The sequence below is a fragment of the Syngnathus acus genome, chromosome 5 (assembly GCF_901709675.1).
Source record: "Syngnathus acus chromosome 5, fSynAcu1.2, whole genome shotgun sequence".
Classification (NCBI taxonomy): Eukaryota; Metazoa; Chordata; class Actinopteri; order Syngnathiformes; family Syngnathidae; genus Syngnathus; species Syngnathus acus.
This window is the reverse complement of record NC_051091.1, coordinates 3,370,559-3,387,999: the sequence shown is the minus strand read 5'-3', so window position 1 is coordinate 3,387,999 and position 17,441 is coordinate 3,370,559. Positions and strand designations below refer to the sequence as shown.

The following is a 17,441-nucleotide window of genomic DNA, read 5'->3' as shown; positions in this document are numbered from 1 at the left end:
ACTGGGGACATTGTTATCACCTACTCTACCTTGTAGAGCACTTGTTGACATTGTTAGTCAGCTGTAGCCTCACTACAACCCGCTTTTTAAGGTTGCCGGTTCAAATATAATCTTACTATTTGTTTCACTTCGAGCTTCCTTGTCAGTGTTGTGTTTTTTTTAGATAGCTCACATTGATAATCTTTACATGCTGGCCTCAGGGAATTTATTTTTTTGGCTAGTAATCAAAATGGTTTGCTGTTTATTTATCGACATTCTTTTGAGATTTTGTGAAGACTCAACGGATCAATTCAGCGAACCTGCGTGGTAAAAGGTTATGTTGTTAAGTGCCCCATCCCCCACTGTAAGCGCTCCCTACAAAAATGAAACCTGTGTAGGATTTGACATAAGCTACAATTGGGCTAGAGACTTTTGAAAGAAATCATAACCAACTCCTTTTTTCTTTTTCTCTGTTGAGCACACAATCTTTATTTTCCCCCAAGAGCATCATCGGATTGTGTTCCTGCATCCACCCTCGGGCAGGTTGAAACGTGCTGCTCGCCGCAGGTTGGGCTTGTTGTCTGCATGTGTGATTTTCCAATGAAGCTGCGAGGCAGGGTGCCCAGTAATGTCTTCTCAGCATAAACAGACGTCGCCGTTATGGACTTTATGAGACAGGCCCATTCCCTCCTTTTGTACAAGCAGCTGATGTACAAATATTGGCCAATATGATTTTGTGCCTTTCTGTCACATTTGATATTGTCTCATAAATGTGATGGGGTAATTTACATGCATTATTTGGGTGAGAATGGGAAAGCTATTTAGCGAGGGACAAATGTGTGTTGGGAGCAGCTCTTATGGGAGATGACAGTATTATATTCCAATTGACTTTGCTGATGTGAATGCTGAAAAATACCTGTCAGGAAGCATTCAGAATATGAGTCACGTAGAAAACAGCTAAGGAGGAGCAGTCACAATAAATAAACCTTGTTATGGTCCACATTATGCCAACGCTTGGGGGATATTACCAGATTAATTGCATTTGATTAGACAGGTACTGGCTGAATTTAGATTTCACTGGGCCTGAGCCATCGCCAATTAGTAGTTAGTAAATATGTGTGACAACGGGTAATCAGAATTGACCTTTTCTTGCTCTAGTTTCTTTCGGATAGCATAGTGCAGAAGTGATTTGGCTCGGTCTATCTCGGGTTTTATTTTTATCTGTGAAATACAGAAAAAAAAAAAAGAAAAATCTAGCATTTTTTTTCTAATGTTTGCACCACTGTTCCAACAGGACATGTGGCATGGCATACTCTCAATGGACAGTAATACGTAAATAAGTCCAATTTAAATACATACATAAATCACACTGGACTATAAGAGGCTTTGACAATTTTTGAGAAAATGAAAGGATTTCAAGTCTGCAAATGAGAAATGTGGCTTGGCATTGTCTTGCTGAAAGAAGCTGCGTAGGCCTATGTTCCCCCAAATCCCCTCGAACAACTCTCAGTTGTTCTACTTCATTGCATCACTCTGACTCTCTTTCTTGTGTCAAGGAAACTTTGACTCAAGGATTGTTCTTAGAAATGAAACATTTCTTTAATAAACTCTGATTATATTGTAGAATTATCAGCAAGCTGCCAGGTGGTCGATTAAAATGGACAATAACCTTCAGTAGTAACCTGGAAATGGAAAATGAAAGTGGTAAACATGTGAAGTACGTTTCCAACGATGATTTGTGAACATTCATGAAAAACCGCAGTCTGGGGAATAACGATAAAGACTTTTACGATTGTAAGATTATAAATTGAGAATAATGAGACCAAGCAATTGATTGATTTTAGTTAGGTTAGCATGTTTGATTTAGTTAAGTTAATTACAGTATAATACATTTTGTGGCATTTTACTGATGGATAAGGATAAATGGGAAGGAGTAAAAAGGGGGAAATACTCAAATGGTGTGAGTGTCTCTGATTAACCAAGCTAACTAAGGTTACTATCGTTTCCTTTGTTGAGGCAATAAGCCATTTTACATGTCAAAAATCAATCAAGTTGTGCTTCAAATCCCACGGTGTGGCCATGTCACCGACCTTCCTGTCCACATAATCTGTCAGGAATGGTGAGAGAGAAGGGCAATAAAGCAAGCCACTCATGTGTCAACGTGAATTCCGTGAGCTGCTTACCGAGATCAGGTTACGCGAACTGTGATGGGAGCAGTTCATGTGAGAGAAGAGGCGGATGCTACAACCCCACCGGAGAGATTAAAACGGCAGATGAAGCTTTATTGCATGTTAGCGGGTAGCGTAGGTAGAGGAGTAAAATACTCCTGACACTAAGTCTGTCCCTGCAGATTCTTCCTGAGCTTTTTATTGTGTTTCGATCCTACTGCTTTGTTTACGTATCTGACTGCAAGGCGGATTCCTAAAAAATATATACACAGCGTATAAATACAGCACATTGATTTTTTTTTTTGGAGCATGATGCCCATTTATTTCAGGGGTTAGAGTTGTTTTTATATAGGAAGAGGAGCAACATTGCTGAGCTTTTTGTTTTTTATTGAGTTTCATTGCCACCCACGCTTCGCCTCCCCCATTTAAGTTAATGGCCTTACAATGCAAACTGCAAAATACGGCGGTGGTGGCATCGTCCTGACACTTTTGTTTGCAGATGGGGTTTCAAATGCTTCATGTATTTATTAGCACCACCAAATAAGTTTGCTTATTTTGTAGAGCTGGAACAAAAAGACCACAAAAATTGAAACTACTTATTTATTTATTTATTTATTTATTTATGTATTTACCTATTTATTATGTATTCGTTCATTTGTTCATTTATTTATTTGTGTTTATGTGTTTTTATGTGTTTTATTTATTTATTTATTTATTTACAATATTGACAAAAGCAATGACTTGCCCAGACTTTATAATCTACTTTGCCAAGGATCATTGGACAAGCTTAGCTGACTCTTGTGTTCAGAGTGAGTGGCAATTTCAAATAATCACAAAAGCCACCAGAGGGTGAGGTTGTTGTTCACTTGATGAGCAAAGCCTCCTTCTCTGATCTGGCCTCTCTCATGTCCTTCACCCGCCTCATCTGCGACATGTGCCCGAGTGCAGTTTTCAGAAGAGCCTCTGCTCTCAGAGATGTTCACCGGTGTTTACTGTTTTTCTTGCGGGGTGCTTTGGGAATGTCTCGAGGAGTTCCGGGCTGAGTTGACAGTGACTCACTGTGACTACTCAGAATGCAGGAGAGACATGTCTTCAAATCCCAGCAGACGTAAAGCTTGGGCTAAAACAAATAGTAGCTTTGCAAGTTACTTCCTGTGCCATGTGCTTAGTCCCTTATGTCTCCCTATTAAGTGTCTGACACTTTCAAGTAGATGATGGAATGCGCAGCTTTTGGCGGAAGCAGCTTCTGTTCCTGTCGTAAATAATTCCAACGGCCTATAAAAGCAGCATCTTGGATGCAACTGTTGTGTTCTTTTTCCTCCAGAGCCCACCATCATCACCACTCCGCCTGCAACGTTAGACGTTACTGTGGGCGAAAGTGTGGTCCTACCATGTCAAGTGAGCCACGATCCCTCTCTGGAACTCACCTTCACTTGGTTCTTCAATGAGCAGCGCATCCACTTCGGCAGCCAGGGAGGATTTTTTGAGAAAGTGGGCGGTGTAAGTTAAGCTGTGACATTTGACATAACACACGACAAAACTTTCTGAAATTTTCATCACCGCATGACTGGAAACTGCCATTTCATTTCATCTCAAGAACAAAATGTAAATAAACACAACGTAGCACGTCACAATCAACAAACAGATTCAAGGCAACAGCTTCTACGTATTTGCATTCCACCTCATCCTAAAACGCTTTAACTGAATTAGTTTCAAACTGGACTCTATTCCTCATTGCTTTCCTCCCCCAATCTTTCTTCTTACTAGTCGGAGTAGAGCACGGTAATTGCATGTCAAGGAAACAGGAGTATCGATGCACTTCCCTAAATTGCAGTGTGCTTGCTGGCTTTATAAAAGACAATTTTGCTTGTGACCTATCCAAAAGATTTGTTGGTCTTTTCAGAAGTATTCTCCGGCCTCTTTTAGCAAAGTCATAACAAATTCAGCTGCAGTGCAGAGGGAATGTTAGTATCGAGTTTATTATTCATGATGCCTGTAGTTTATTTTAAACATAACAAAATTACAGGAAATGAAATTTACATACCCATCCTCCATCCACACTCAAGAACCCATGTTGTATTTCAGAGGGCATAAATGCACCATGCAATGCACATATTTAGCGTATTGGCTTATTTTTGAAAGTCTAATCTTATTTAGGAATAAAGAAAAGCAAACCCTGGAGCTGAAACCCATCAATTCTCCCTTATTATTCAGCTTCTGTAGTTTCAAAAAATACACAGTCCAGGGTTGCAGTACTGAAAGATTGCGTGACACACCTGGTACACAGATAAAAGCACTCCACTGAATTGTTAGTGTCATTGTGCCACAGCATTCCACTGTGTCCAATTTATTAGAGGAGCAACTCGGCTCCACTCTGTGATATTGAAAAGGTGGGAATTGCTCCCTTAAAGACCAAACGGCTTCTTGTAACTGAGAAAGACCTATAAGGGGATCAGGCGCAAGCGGTTTGTGCTGCTGCGTTTTCTGTAATTAAAATTGCAGGACAAATGCAATGCATAGTGTCTGCTTACGGAAAACGGGAGAGGGAAACTGGTTGATAGCGAAATTACAGATTCAATTTTCAAATCAAACACGGAAATGAGGTTTGTGCTCCCATGCGGCTGCATTGTGGAAATGCTAGCGTAATGAGATTTACCTTGCATATATCTGTGTCTGTTTGTGATTTTCTATTTGAATGGCAGCAGCATTCGGCAGGAGATATTATGATTCGAAACATCCAGCTGAGGCATGCTGGGAAATACACGTGTGCCGTGCAGACCAAGGTGGACAGTATCTCTGTTGCTGTCGACTTGGTTGTCAGAGGTAAGCAAAACTAAAAGCATCCTCTCCAAGAATATTCCTAATTGTTTTGTGGGGGGGGGGGGGGGTCGTGTTTGCTGGACCCCCAGGAGTGAGGCTTATGCCTCACAAATGAAATGGAAAAGTCGAGAGGAAGGAAAAACCAAATAGCAATTTATCTGCTTTAGGTTGAACCATTTTTACCGTCTAATTAGACAGAATAGCTCCCAACGTTTGCTGAGCGAATTGACTTTGTGACAGTGGCCGTAGGTGCTAAAAACCAATGTGAGTCTGGCCGTCATCTCTCTGTGGCTTCTTCATTTACATTCCCTCTCCCTCTCGCTTCTTCTCGCTTGCTCCCAGGTCCCCCAGGCTCTCCCACCAGCATCCAAGTCGACGAAATCACAGATACCACAGTGACGCTGTCCTGGAGGCCCGGTGCTGATAATCACAGTCCAATTACTGCCTACACCATCCAGGCCAGGACACCATTTTCCCTGGGGTGGCAGGCTGTCTCCACAGGTAAGCTCTCTCCAACCGGGCGTGGCCTCTTCTAATCACACCGAGGGAGGCCGCTCTTCATTCTGGCTCCCCGCTGATGTACTTTTTATCCCGAGTCCAAATGGGGCTCTATCGTAGCGTGACCGTTGGCCACCATTTTATCAGTCTCCTGGGAATCTTGAAACAGGAATCCCATCCCGACGATAAAGCCAGCGCAGATTCTGTCATGTGATGTTAAATGATAGCGCTGATGGATTGTGTTTTCCACCTCATGTCCTCTTGAGCAGCACCTCTTAGTATCCATGCCTGGATGCAATCATGCGGTCGTACTGGACTGTGCATCTTGTTCTTCTGATATGCTGTGAATTAAGGACAGTTTAGCCAAAAGGTGGGATCTGCTTGGTGAATTAGTCTGTCTCATGGTTTTCTTATCTGTTGGGATGGGACGTATACTCTCCGGCAGTCCTTGTGAGGGATTACACCTGGTCAATGTTGGCTGCGTGCCGTGGATTGTAATAAGCTTGATGGGTCTGCCTCTTTTGCTTTTCAGAACACATTTATATTACGGATCGTGAGTCAAAGTTTTGTTGTGAAAATCTGTCTGGATAAATTAATACACCGAAGCTTCATAAAGTGTTACTCCTCCTCGTCTGTCAACTTTCAGCACAGTTTGAAGCTGACGCACTCCTACATATACGCAAAGTATCTCGACGCTGAAGGCAGCCTTTGTTTTATGTTTTGTTTTGCAGTTCCCAAAGTGGTAGGTGGCCACCGTCTGACAGCGACTGTAATTGGCCTGAGCCCTTGGGTGGACTATGAGTTTCGAGTCCTGGCGAGCAACATTGTTGGGACTGGCGAACCCAGCAGGCCATCCAAACAAGCCAAGACAAAGGGAACCGGTACAGAAGAAACTATTTGCCTGTCTTTTTGATGTTGCTTTTGTTCCCCACAAAATAATTGCATGTTTTTATGTACCGTATTTTCCGGACTGTAAGGTGCACCGGACTATAAGGCGCATCTTCAATGAATGGCCCATTTTAAAACTTTGTCCTTATATAAGGCGCACCGGACTATAAGGCGCACCATTAATGCATCATGTCAGATTTTTAATCCAAATCAAATCATTCTCCATTTTATCTTTTTTATTTCAACTTCAGATGCAACAAATTACTTTATAATCACAAAATAATGATCCATAGTCTTTTTGATTCATGATTCAGAGTCTTATGATTGATTTCATGACACAATGCTTCGGGCCAGTTTAAATTTAGGAATTTGGTCCATATATAAGGCGCACTGGACTATAAGGCGCACTGTCGGCTTTTGAGAAAATTTTAGGCTCTTAGGTGCGCCTTATAGTCCGGAAAATACGGTATATTTTTCCACTCTTTCCAATTGTCTCTCTGCTCATCACTGAATTTCCCAGAAGAGATTTTGTTCAAAGATGGAGATCAGATGTAAAATTATAATCCAGACGGCCACACACTTAAGCAATAGGTCTTCCTCTCACTCTTACAAACTTTTGTCCCATGTCGGTTTTCAACATCACATCGGCCAACTGCTTTTTTGTTTTTTTCAACAGCTCCAAAGGTCACTCCGGCTAGTGTGAGCGGTGGCGGTGGGAGTCGTTCCGAATTAGTGATCACATGGGAGGTAAGCAAGCACGCTCGAGACCTGTCACCCAGTGGTGGTTTCTACCAGATGTAATCTTTTCAGACACTATGTGTGTGTGTTCTGTAATGAAGAGAAATGACTTGCTGTCAGTGATGAGAAGAAATTGTTTCATGGTTTGGAAAAGATAATTACATTCATTGTGAAAAGCATCATCAAATTCAGCCTTTTTAACCTTTTCCCTAATTGTATTATTTCATTCTATTTTACACCTTTCAATCCTGTAATAAATCAGGCAGTTGAAAGTAATAAAGCACCAGCTGTAAAACTCCTCCGAATCGTTGCTAACATTTCATTATGTGGAAGATTAATTTTAGGCATCTGCTTGGGCAAAGCTTTTCTTCTAAGAGCAGCCCTAAAATTAACATGACATTCAACACCAAAAGGGCAAAATTATGCTCTGCCTTCCAGTAATCACTAGGAAGAAGAATCAAAAGAAAAAGGAAAAATTCATGTCTCTCTTTGTTATTGATAATCTGCGGCGACTCAGATGACTGACTGACCACATTTTTTTTTCTTTCCAATATGCATTATGCTTTATTTATCATATTGGAGTAATTCAGTTAATGTCTATAAACAAACCTTAAGAGTAATTCCCTTCATATGTCTTGCCTACATGTTCCTGCTCTCTGTTCAGGGGCACAACACGGTATAATATATTTATAATATAGTTATAATATATATGCCATTTGTCACTGGCATATGGGGCACTTAATTAATAAAAATAATTAACCTCTGTGAGCTCAACCTCACCATTAGTGGTCGTGAATATTTGCGGCATGAGCGTGTGTGGCATCAAAGCACTGTTGATTCAGTCAATGGCTGCATTTTGTTTTCGTAGCCTGTTCCCGAAGAGCTCCAAAATGGACCGGGCTTCGGCTACGTTGTGGCTTTCCGACCTCACGGTGCCACAGGCTGGATGCAGGCTGCCGTGCCCTCCGCAGAAACCTCCAAATATGTCTTCAAAAATGAAAGCATCCAGCCTTTTTCACCTTTTCACGTCAAGGTGGGCGTGTACAACAACAAGGGAGAAGGTCCGTTCGGACCCGTCACCACCATCTACTCTGCAGAGGAAGGTGAGAATTCTGCCTTCGGTCCTATTTGAAATGCTGAGCGGTTTTTAATGCATCTGGTCAGAAGAGTAGCTCTGGTTCTGAGGAAATGCATGTTGCCGGTCCTCTGAGAAAAATTAGAACGAAAAAAAAAGATAACAGGGATTTTTTTTTTAATGTTCCCACTTTGAGTGGTCATCAAAAAAACAGAGCCGCTTGTGAAGTCTTTATACTTCAATTTCAGAACCCAGCCGAGCACCCACGAGGGTCCGTGCCAAGAGCCTCTCGGCGTCACAGATTGAAGTTTCGTGGAAAGCTCTTCCCTGGAACGCCAGTAAGAAACGAGTGCTGGGCTACGAGGTAAACAACAATCATATATCGTGTCTCGTTTGCGCTATAGGTCTGCTTTCAGTCCGTGTTGGTAGACTTGAATCTTGTTCCCTTCCATTATTGATGAATGGCTTCGGCTAATGTACAATACCTTGGGCAAAGGAGATAATAGCTTGCTGCATGCATAATGGACCAAGGCTTTGGGGTTCATCTTTGTTTTTTCCCTTGTTGCTTTCCCAAGTGATGTAACCCATACTGATTATCGTTCTTCCGCATTGCTTCAAGGGAAAGAACGTTTCACTTTGAATCCAACGTTCAGTTCTTTTAACTCTGCAATCCGGGATGTGAACAAAGGAGCCGTTTCTTTCTGCAGAGTGCATAAAGTGGCAGGAATAGAAAATGTTGACCGCTAAAAGTCAACACTGGAGCAGGGTCTGAGCAAATCATCCTTGCAAGGAAAGTCAAATTATATTTGGGACATGAAGCATGTCTGCTGTTTCTGCCCTGACAAACACGGTGACAAAGAAAACCTGTTAGCACTATTTGTGTGCAGCAATTTGTTGAATATTTTGCTCCTTTTATTTCTTTACCCTTATTTTCACATCACTCATCTTAAAGTATCCTCCGGGTGGATCGTATTGCACAAAGATGCACAAGCTAACACACTGCATCCATCCAGCTGCTTTGACATCTACCGGTTTACTGAGAGGACATGGCAGAATCTTTTCAAAGTGTCTCTGTTGGACTTGTTATGCCTTGTTGATTTTCAGCTGAGGTACTGGACCCGAAGGGAAAAGGAAGACACGGCCAGCGTGCTACGAACTGTGGGGAATCAGACATTGACTATTATTCAGGGTGTCAAAGGCAGCACCACATATTACATCTCGGTGAGAGCGTACAACACAGCAGGAGCCGGTCCGCCCAGCACCACCGTCAACATTACCACCAAAAAACCACGTATGTAGCAAATCGTTCAACCGCTCGAGGCGTTGACACCTTTTACTCGGCGTGAACAAAGTTTGTATTTTTTTTGTTTTTGTTTTTTTCCTCAGCACCGAGCCAGCCTCCCGGTAAAGTGATGTGGAACACATCCAACTCCAAGATCATATTAAACTGGGAGCAGGTTAAAGCCCTGGAGAATGAGTCGGAGGTCACGGGTTATAAAGTAAGCATCCTGTTACCTTTTCTCTCGATCTGTGGATCATTTCTTTTCATTTTTGGGTCTTTTTTGAACTCATGACCTGGTTTAACTGTGTTTAGGTGCTGTACAAAAAGAACCAACACAGCCATCCCAATGTCATGGAGACAAACACCACCTCAGTGGAGCTCTCCCTGCCCACTGATGAGGATTATATCATCCAGATCAAACCCTTTGGCGAGGGAGGGGAAGGCAGCAGTAGTCGGCAGATCACCATCCCAAGGATAGCAGGTCAGTGGAGAGCTAGTTAGTGTCCTCTGAGCCGCTGAGCTGCATTATCTGCTCCCCCGCTGACTGCCTGAACAGGAGAGATTAGTGATCATCATCTGGAGGAGAGAGAGAGAGAGCGAGCGAGTCCTACATGAGACCTTCGTGTCATTAAAGACCATAAGGAACAGCAAATTATTTCACTATAATTGTCTTTTCTGTTGTAGCTTTTAAGTCTGTTAGTAGACATGTTTTACTGTAGTACTTTGCGATTTGATTGGCGATGGTAAAGTACATCAGAATTAAAATGTACTATTATTATTATTGTTATTATTATTATTATTATTACAAAATATAGTGCAACCTCTAAAGTCAAAGGCATTCCAACTTAGAACAGATCTTAAGGCTGTTCTTACTCCCACTGGAAAAATGGAAAAGAATAGTTTGGTCCTGTGTGCATTAAATTGTTTTTATTACTGTTATTAATATTGTATTAAGATGTGTTTGAGTATGATTAAGTTAAAAGAAACTGGCATACATATGGATAATATCGTCCCACTCTTGGTGTAGACCATACAAATGGAGCAAATCTAGCTCAAATAAGCTCTACAAACAATAATTATAAAGAGCCATATATTTTTTAAACTTTTGCATAAATTGGGGGAAATATCTGTTTTTACTTGCCACCCCACCACCACACCTCTACATTAAATGTAAAACCAGTAAAACCATTTCTGTAAAAGCATGCAATTAATGCTAATCAAAACATAAGAGACAAAGTAGTTCTTGAATAAGATAAGTAAAATGTTGAGCATATCTGGGTTTGGTTTAGGGTTAGGGGAGGTTAACCCTTTATCTTCTCATTATATTTTCAGGTCTCAATGCAGTCGGCTCAGCGTCCAAGGTCTCCACTCTCTCAGCCCTCAGTACAATAGCGCTGTCTTTCACTGCACGGACATCTTTATGACAAACAGCCCCAGACAGACCTTGCATCTGAAGTGGAGACAGTCTACCCGTTCATTCCGTTCTAGAGACGAACGGAATACACCCATGAAAATACAAATACAAAACATGCCACTGGGACATTTGCGAAGGTTTTCTCTGCAGCGCCTTGTCTACATGAGGAAGATGTACAGATGTCATGACTACGATGTTACCAAAGCAGCTTTCATAAGAACGGGAGAAATAAAATGTTGTGTGCGTTTGTGTGCATTTTTTGTTTTTTTTTGGTACGACATCCCAAGCTTTACATTTGTGTTTGAGCAATTTAGGCATGTTGAGGTGACAACTAACAGTGCCAGATCGAAATTTTCCACTAGGCGGTGAAGATATTTAATAGCCAATCGGACCACTTGATTTTGATCTTAATGCATATACGTTTTTTATGGTCACGTGGAACTGCCAATGTGGGGTAACTATTTTTGACCGAGCTGTGTGGATCCTGCAAAGCCGTCCGAACGTATTGGTAAAGTAGTTTGGCGTACGTATTACCAAATATGTTTGAATACCTTAGGCGAATATGTTCCAACAACAAAGACCAGTCAAAGATATTTACTCCATGTCTACAGTTCCACGCTTTCAAATTTTTGCCCTGTATTATTTGGTCATCCTTTGCTATCATATGAGATGACTTACATCTCTCTTTTCTTTCTCTTTCTGTTCGTAAACAAGACATGCTAATGCTTTACCAAACCAGTCAAGTGTGCAATCCAACAATATGGTGTCAAATTGAGAGGAAATAATTCACAATATGAGCATTTTGTACTGAACAAACGATGTGCGTCCACTTTCATAGCAATTCATGCAATCGAGTTACGCACACATTGACAATTGCTTCAATTTTTTTATTTCAGATACACCTTTGAAATACATTTTCATAGCAGAACTGTTTTAAGCATGAATGAATATTTGAGGTCCATCTGAGGGGTGGGGTTAATAAAAAAGCTGGACGTAAAGGATTAGCATGCAAAGATTGTAGTACCAATTCGTTTTGCTAAATGAACCCCTCTTCAAGTTTAAAAAAAAAAAAAACATATTTGTGACCGTTGCTACCACCACCAGTGGCGTACTGTCCACTGGGGGTTCTCTCATTCTCTGGTGGCTGTTCCATGCTCCCCTTTCTTTGGGTTAGCCCCCGTGTGAATAGCGATTCTTTGCCTTCTGTGTGCCTCATCATTACTTCAAAATCCTCAGGTCCTTCAAGAGCCTTAACTTATGATCATAATGTATATCGAGGACAGTAGAATGGTAGAGCTACGATGCAGCCGTGGTGATGTTTTTGTGCTGCTGTTTTGACAGGCGTCCATGTTGTCAGCTTCTTAAGAAGGAAGGGTGGCAAGGGCTGATCGGGAGCTAAGTTCAGTTGAGGGATTGTGTGGCAATATGAGGCCTCGTGCAGTGCATTTTTAGAGTGGTGTGTTCGAAAGACAATGCTCAATGACAATGCTGCTGATCTCTCCTTTTCTCCGCTCATAGTCTCCTGACGCCACGTGGGACGGCTGTGCACAGGTGCTATACAGCCTGTATGTAGCTCTTAGGGAAGTGTGACTGACTGTAAGCTACGCAGAATCATGCATCAGTGGATATGTAATATACGGTTTTGTACACTTCAAATCATTTATATATGAAAAAAAACAGTTTCTAAAAAAAGAGGCCGTACTTGGTTTTTATGTATAATTCTGTTTCATACTGTTGCTAACTGTTGCTCAGCATGACTGCGCATACTAGTTAACTTGCTCCTGACAAAGTGACTTCAATTCAGGACCGTGCGGCATTCATATGGTTCGTGCACGGTAGAGTTTTGTGTATATTGTACGTGTACCTCGACATTTGAACAACCATTGGCGCCAACTCCACGCTTCAGTAAGTCAGCCTCTCGGACATGTCCTGTCTGCTCAACACGAGGGCTTCCTCTCTTGCTTTGTTGTTTATATTGTGTTAATAAAGAATATTGATTTATATAACAACCCGACTCTTGTTTTTTTTCTCAGTGTGTACGGATCCAACTAATTGTTGATAAACACCCGAGGCCCTATTGTTTTGTGCCCAGAGCAAGTCTAGGTCAAAGCATGGTCATACTGTGTGCACGGAAGAAACTCGAGGCCCACAGTATACGCGAAGAAGCAGAAATGACTCGGCAGAGTCCATGCAAGTGATCGGCATGTGCAAAGTACATTTAGAAGGAAAAGGTTGGGGACCACTGATCTATTACTATTTGCTTGTGAGCTGCTCCATAAAACCATATATATTCCATGCAATGTGAGCGAGGGTACCATAGTGTAGTGGTTAGTACTCTGGACTCCCTCCCTAGTGACCTGGGTTCAAATCCCAGTAAGACCTAAAATATTTTATCATAGAAAGATTTGCAACACAGTTGCTCGTGCGCTGCCCCATATAACCATTATAAGTATTTGCTTGTGAGCTGCTTCATAAAACCATATATATTCCATGTAATGTAAGCGAGGGTTCCATAGTGTAGTGGTTAGTACTCTGAGCTCTCACACCAGTGATCTGTGTTCAAATCCCAGTGAGACCCAAAATATTTTATCATAGAAAAAATTGCAACACAGTTGCACGTGTGCTACCCCATTTAACCATTATAACTATTTGCTTGTGAGCTGCTCCATAAAACCATCTAAATTCAATGCATTTTGAGTGAGGGTTCCGTAGTGTAGTGGTTAGTACTCTGGACTCCCGCCCCAGTGACCTGGGTTCAAATCCCAGTAAGACCTAAAAATATTTTGTCATAGAAAAATTTGCAACACAGTCGCTCGTGTGCTTCCCCATATAACCATTGTAACCATTTGCTTGTGAGCTGCTCCATAAAACCATCTAAATTCAATGCATTTTGAGTGAGGGTTCCGTAGTGTAGTGGTTAGTACTCTGGACTCCCGCCCCAGTGACCTGGGTTCAAATCCCAGTAAGACCTAAAAATATTTTGTCATAGAAAAATTTGCAACACAGTTGCTCGTGCGCTGCCCCATATAACCATTGTAACTATTTGCTTATGAGCTGCTCCATAAAACCATATATATTCCATGCAATGTAAGCGAGAGTTCCATAGTCTAGTGGTTAGTGCGCTGGACTTGCACCTCAGCAAACCGGGTTCGAATCCCGTTGGGAACCAAAATATTTTATCATAGCAGATTTTCCCCATATAACCATACACCTCCCTAAAGCTTAGGGCTAGGGCTGGGGTTAGTGCTAGGTTTTGGGTTAGGGTTTGGGGTTAGTGTTAGAGTTAGGGGTTTGGGTTAGTGTTAGGGTTATGGTTAGAGCTAGGGTTAGGGTTAGAGCTAGGGTTAAGGGTTTAGGGTTTAGGGTTAGGGTTAGGGTTAGGGTTAGAGCTAGGGTTAGGGTTAGGGTTAGGGTTAGGGTTAGAGCTAGGCTTAGGGGTAGGGTTAGGGTTAGGCTAGGGTTTGGGGTTAGTGTTACGGTTAGAGCTAGGGTTAGGGTTAGTGTGAGGGTTAGAGCTAGGGTTACGGTTAGAGCTAGGGTTAGGGTTAGGGTTAGGCTAGGGTTAGGGTTAGGGTTAGGGTTTGGGGTTAGTGTTAGGGGTTAGTGTTACGGTTACAGTTAGGGTTAGGGTTAGGGTTAGGGTTTGGGGTTAGGGGTTAGTGTTAGGGTTAGGTTTAGAGCTAGGGTTAGGGTTAGAGCTAGGGTTAGGGGTTAGTGTGAGGGTTAGAGCTAGGGTTAGAGCTAGGGTTAGGGTTAGCGCTAGGGTTAGGGTTAGGGTTAGGCTAGGGTTAGGGTTAGGGTTAGAGCTAGGGTTAGGGTTAGAGCTAGGCTTAGGGGTAGGGTTAGGGTTAGGCTAGGGTTTGGGGTTAGTGTTACGGTTAGAGCTAGGGTTAGGGTTAGGGTTAGTGTGAGGGTTAGAGCTAGGGTTAGGGTTAGGGTTAGGGTTAGGCTAGGGTTAGGGTTAGGGTTAGGGTTAGGGTTAGGGTTAGGGTTAGGGTTTGGGGTTAGTGTTAGGGTTTGGGTTTGGGGTTAGTGTTACGGTTACGGTTAGGGTTAGGGTTAGGGTTAGGGTTTGGGGTTAGGGGTTAGGGTTAGTGTTAGGGTTAGGGTTAGAGCTAGGGTTAGGGTTAGAGCTAGGGTTAGGGGTTAGTGTGAGGGTTAGAGCTAGGGTTAGAGCTAGGGTTAGGGTTAGCGCTAGGGTTAGGGTTAGGGTTAGGCTAGGGTTAGGGTTAGGGTTAGAGCTAGGCTTAGGGGTAGGGTTAGAGTTAGGCTAGGGTTTGGGGTTAGTGTTACGGTTAGAGCTAGGGTTAGGGTTAGTGTGAGGGTTAGAGCTAGGGTTACGGTTAGAGCTAGGGTTAGGGTTAGGCTAGGGTTAGGGTTAGGGTTAGGGTTAGGGTTAGGGTTTGGGGTTAGTGTTAGGGGTTAGTGTTACGGTTACAGTTAGGGTTAGGGTTAGGGTTTGGGGTTAGGGGTTAGGGTTAGTGTTAGGGTTAGGTTTAGAGCTAGGGTTAGGGTTAGAGCTAGGGTTAGGGGTTAGTGTGAGGGTTAGAGCTAGGGTTAGAGCTAGGGTTAGGGTTAGCGCTAGGGTTAGGGTTAGGGTTAGGCTAGGGTTAGGGTTAGGGTTAGAGCTAGGGTTAGGGTTAGAGCTAGGCTTAGGGGTAGGGTTAGGGTTAGGCTAGGGTTTGGGGTTAGTGTTACGGTTAGAGCTAGGGTTAGGGTTAGGGTTAGTGTGAGGGTTAGAGCTAGGGTTAGGGTTAGGGTTAGGGTTAGGGTTAGGGTTAGGGTTAGGGTTAGGCTAGGGTTAGGGTTAGGGTTAGGGTTAGGGTTAGGGTTTGGGGTTAGTGTTAGGGTTTGGGTTTGGGGTTAGTGTTACGGTTACGGTTACGGTTAGGGTTAGGGTTAGGGTTAGGGTTAGGGTTTGGGGTTAGGGGTTAGGGTTAGTGTTAGGGTTAGGTTTAGAGCTAGGGTTAGGGTTAGAGCTAGGGTTAGGGGTTAGTGTGAGGGTTAGAGCTAGGGTTAGAGCTAGGGTTAGGGTTAGCGCTAGGGTTAGGGTTAGGGTTAGGGTTAGGCTAGGGTTAGGGTTAGGGTTAGAGCTACGGTTAGGGTTAGAGCTAGGGTTAGGTTAGGGTTAGGGTTAGAGCTAGGGTTAGGGTTAGCTAGGGTTAGGGTTAGAGCTAGGGTTAGAGTTAGAGCTAGGCTACATAAAACCATATATATTCCATTTAATGTGAGCGAGGGTTCCATAACACTATGGTTATGCTCTGGACTCTCACCCCAGCGACCTGGGTTCGAATTTCAGTGAGACCTGAAATATTTTATCATAGAAACATTTGCAACACAGTTGCTCGTGTGCTGCCATTACAACTGTTTGCTTGTGAGCTGCTCCATAAAACCATATATATTCCATGTAACGTAAGCGAGGGTTCCATAGGGTAGAGAGTCCGTGTGATTCCCTCGTTAAGTGCACCTGCGTGAAAAGTTTTAGCTCCTGCAGAACGTGAAAATGACCAAAAACTTTTCATCCAGGTGGACTTAACGAGGGAATCTTGGAAAACATGTTGGAACGCGGCCCCGAGGACTAGAGCTTGACACCTGTGACCTTTGACCATGATATTTCCCTAATAAAGTGGCCTGTTATTAGGTACACTTAAAAATGGCGGTGTACCTAATGGAGTGTCCGTGTGATTCCCTCGTTAAGTGCACCTGCGTGAAAGGTTTTAGCTCCTGCGGAACGTGAAAGTGACCAAAAACTTTTCACGCAGGTGCGCTTAACGAGGGTCACTTGGAAAACATGTTGGAACGCGGCCCCGATGACTAAAGCTTGACACCTGTGACCTTTGACCATGATATTTCCCTAATAAAGTGGCCTGTTATTAGGTACACTTGATAATGGTGGTGTACCTAATGGAGTGTCCGTGTGATTCCCTCGTTAAGTGCACCTGCGTGAAAAGTTTTAGCTCCTGCGGAACGTGAAAGTGACCAAAAACTTTTCACGCAGGTGCTCTTAACGAGGGTCACTTGGAAAACATGTTGGAATGCGGCCCCGAGGACTAAAGCTTGACACCAGTGACCTTTGACCATGATATTTCCCTAATAAAGTGGCCTGTTATTAGGTACACTTGATAATGGTGGTGTACCTAATGGAGTGTCCGTGTGATTCCCTCGTTAAGTGCACCTGCGTGAAAAGTTTTAGCTCCTGCGGAACGTGAAAGTGACCAAAAACTTTTCACGCAGGTGCGCTTAACGAGGGTCACTTGGAAAACATGTTGGAACGCGGCCCCGAGGACTAGAGCTTGACACCTGTGACCTTTGACCATGATATTTCCCTAATAAAGTGACCTGTTATTAGGTACACTTGATAATGGTGGTGTACCTAATGGAGTGTCCGTGTGATTCCCTCGTTAAGTGCACCTGCGTGAAAAGTTTTAGCTCCTGCGGAACGTGAAAGTGACCAAAAACTTTTCACGCAGGTGCTCTTAACGAGGGTCACTTGGAAAACATGTTGGAATGCGGCCCCGAGGACTAAAGCTTGACACCAGTGACCTTTGACCATGATATTTCCCTAATAAAGTGGCCTGT

At 43.0% G+C, this 17,441-nt stretch overlaps 1 protein-coding gene and 1 long non-coding RNA gene across 4 annotated transcripts in view; one reads left to right on the top strand and one right to left on the bottom strand.

Annotated features, from left to right (window-relative positions):
- Positions 1-11,921, top strand: part of LOC119122963 (contactin-4-like) — a 51,118-nt gene extending 39,197 nt beyond the window's left edge. For 2 of the 3 annotated variants that reach the window (XM_037251689.1, XM_037251690.1), the window contains exons 13-23: positions 3,472-3,647; positions 4,850-4,970; positions 5,310-5,468; positions 6,197-6,346; positions 7,030-7,100; positions 7,960-8,194; positions 8,415-8,530; positions 9,271-9,457; positions 9,553-9,665; positions 9,761-9,929; positions 10,781-11,921. In XM_037251689.1, coding sequence (XP_037107584.1) covers positions 3,472-3,647; positions 4,850-4,970; positions 5,310-5,468; positions 6,197-6,346; positions 7,030-7,100; positions 7,960-8,194; positions 8,415-8,530; positions 9,271-9,457; positions 9,553-9,665; positions 9,761-9,929; positions 10,781-10,872 — 1,589 coding nt within the window. In that variant the 3' untranslated portion in view covers positions 10,873-11,921. The remainder of the gene's footprint in view (positions 1-3,471; positions 3,648-4,849; positions 4,971-5,309; positions 5,469-6,196; positions 6,347-7,029; positions 7,101-7,959; positions 8,195-8,414; positions 8,531-9,270; positions 9,458-9,552; positions 9,666-9,760; positions 9,930-10,780) is intronic. The other variant, XM_037251691.1, reaches the window with a different exon arrangement.
- Positions 8,008-9,773, bottom strand: LOC119122964. The gene is made up of 2 exons (XR_005097978.1): positions 9,682-9,773; positions 8,008-8,297 (listed from the first exon to the last, which is right to left on the bottom strand). It is a non-coding gene; the product is annotated as an uncharacterized LOC119122964 (long non-coding RNA).
- Positions 11,922-17,441: the final 5,520 nt, after the last annotated feature.